The following is a 2,249-nucleotide window of genomic DNA, read 5'->3' on the forward strand; positions in this document are numbered from 1 at the left end:
AACTACAGGACGTCCTGAGAGACGCGTGGACAAACATCTCACTGACTGTCTCTGAGGTGGACGTCTTACTGTCAGAACCAGGACCAGGACCAGAACCAGGACAAGAACCAAAGAGCAGAGCTGGATTCTTAAAATATTCCTGTGAAATCACACTGGATCCAAACACAGCACACACACAGCTGAAACTGTCRGAGGGAGGCAGAAAAATAACACTAATGAGTGAACATCAGCCTGATCCCGAACATCCAGACAGATTCGCTGGATTGTGGTTTCAGGTTCTGAGCAGAGAGAGTCTGACTGGTCGTTGTTACTGGGAGGTGGAGCTGAGAGGAAAATGTGTTTTTGTAGCAGTCGCCTACAAGAATATCAACAGAGTGGGGAATAAATGTAGATTAGGAAACAATGACAAATCCTGGGCATTAATTTGTTTCCAAAACAGGTTTAWATTCTACCACAACAACATCCAAACCTCCCTCTCAGGTCCTGGTTCCTCCAGGATCGGGGTGTACCTGGACCACAGAGCAGGTGTTCTGTCCTTCTACAGGGTCTCTGAAACCATGACCCTCCTCCACAGAGTCCAGACCACCTTCACTCAGCCGCTCCACGCTGGRRTTGAGATTATAAACACTGGAGACTCTGCAGAGTTCTGTAAACTCAGATAGTTTATCATTAATATTATGATTAATGAGAATTTTATTGTGATGTTTTCTGTAGTTCTTGTTGTTTGAACTTGTTTATTGTTCTGTTAATTTTCATAAATGACTTCATTAAAGATTATTCACATTAAACTGCTGTTCTCCTGTTTTTTCTCTGACTCGAACCTGAAATGTTAAAATTTTATTTCAGATTTGCCAGACTTATTGGATTTTATTGTTTGTTTAAACTGTTACAAAATGTTATTAGTTTTCCTTTCAACCAGAATTCAGTGYGTGCTACTCCTGATTGAGATACAAGTTCAAAGTATTGAAAATCTGCTTTTTCTTAAAGTGGGTTTGAAAGACAAAAAAGTTGAAAGAAATGACAAAACTACACAAAAGATGTGTAGTTTGATTATAAATTTAATTTCAATATTTAAATATCTAATATATTTACAGATGCATCCACATTTTTTTGTACTTCATGATAACACTGTTTATTAAAAAATGCTTTGTTTCCTCTGCAGTTACAAACTTTGGTCAGAAGGTGTCAGTGTTGTCCCCTTAGGACCACATTACTCTTGTTTTTTTTCCGGTTTGTGCCTGAACTTGACTGTGAGACTCTTGGAGGAAACAGATGGAAACAGTTTTTAACAGTTTGAATAAATAAAAATAATAATAATAAAGTAAAAACTGAAATTCTATTTCATCCAATGTGAAGGCCCCTGCTGCTGTTGTCTGCTTCCTTTTAGGGTCCTGGAAGGGGAGGAGCAGATTTGGAGTGGATATAAGGGAGCTTCCGGACCTGGCTATTGTAGCTGATGGTGGTTTGATGGACGTTTTGGTCTCATCCCTCCTGTCCTGGTGTGGCCTGGTTTGGTCCAGCTGGGAGGCTGGCTGTTCGACGGTGTGTTAAAGCTGAAGTCATGTTCGACATTGATAATCTAACCTGACTTTGTTCAACAGGCTGTAAATGCATGAATGTAATAAAATGATTAAATATATTGAATTGAACTAACTGGACATAAATTGGTTCATCTACGGAGTGTACAAGAAGTGTTTTTCTAATGGATCAAGATTTAATATATTGAATAAAGTTGTTTGTTTTCTGCTATCAAACATTTTGAGACTCTGTCTCTCTGGGTTATCTTGCATGTGGCTTGTTTGGTTAAGATTTCAGTGGTCCAAGGAGCACATGAGTTTATGAGATCATACAGGAAATATCCTGATTTCATGCTGCTAAGAGGGAGCGGCTGCATCACTGCTGCTTCTAAAGACCAAACCTAACCATATCAGGCTCTAATCTTTGCCTGTTGAGGGTGGAAATGCTCTCATTACCTCATGGTATGTTGTGAAATATGATGACAGAGTGACGGACTGGAGCACAAAACTCAAACTGCCTTTTGCAGTAAATAAAAAATCAAACATTTACATGAGCTGTCTGAGTGAACTGAATTAGACAATTAACTAAGCTTAAAGACAAGTGGAAGTGAAACTGACAGTTACTGTGACTCTGAGGTGAAATGGAGCAACGAGCTCAGTTGGACGAACAATCCATCTCCTGTTCCATCTGTTTGGATCTCCTGGTAGATCCTGTGACCACTTCCTGTGGAC

At 39.6% G+C, this 2,249-nt stretch overlaps 1 protein-coding gene across 1 annotated transcript; it reads left to right on the plus strand.

Annotated features, from left to right (window-relative positions):
- Positions 1–2: 2 nt before the first annotated feature.
- LOC106527200 (tripartite motif-containing protein 16-like) lies at positions 3–788 on the plus strand (the record flags this gene model as incomplete). The annotated part of the gene is made up of 1 exon (XM_014022005.1): positions 3–788. A coding segment is annotated over one exon (660 nt), but the record flags the coding sequence as incomplete, so codon positions are not given.
- Positions 789–2,249: the final 1,461 nt, after the last annotated feature.

This window comes from Austrofundulus limnaeus, unplaced genomic scaffold (assembly GCF_001266775.1).
Source record: "Austrofundulus limnaeus strain Quisiro unplaced genomic scaffold, Austrofundulus_limnaeus-1.0 Scaffold315, whole genome shotgun sequence".
Lineage (NCBI taxonomy): Eukaryota > Metazoa > Chordata > Actinopteri > Cyprinodontiformes > Rivulidae > Austrofundulus > Austrofundulus limnaeus.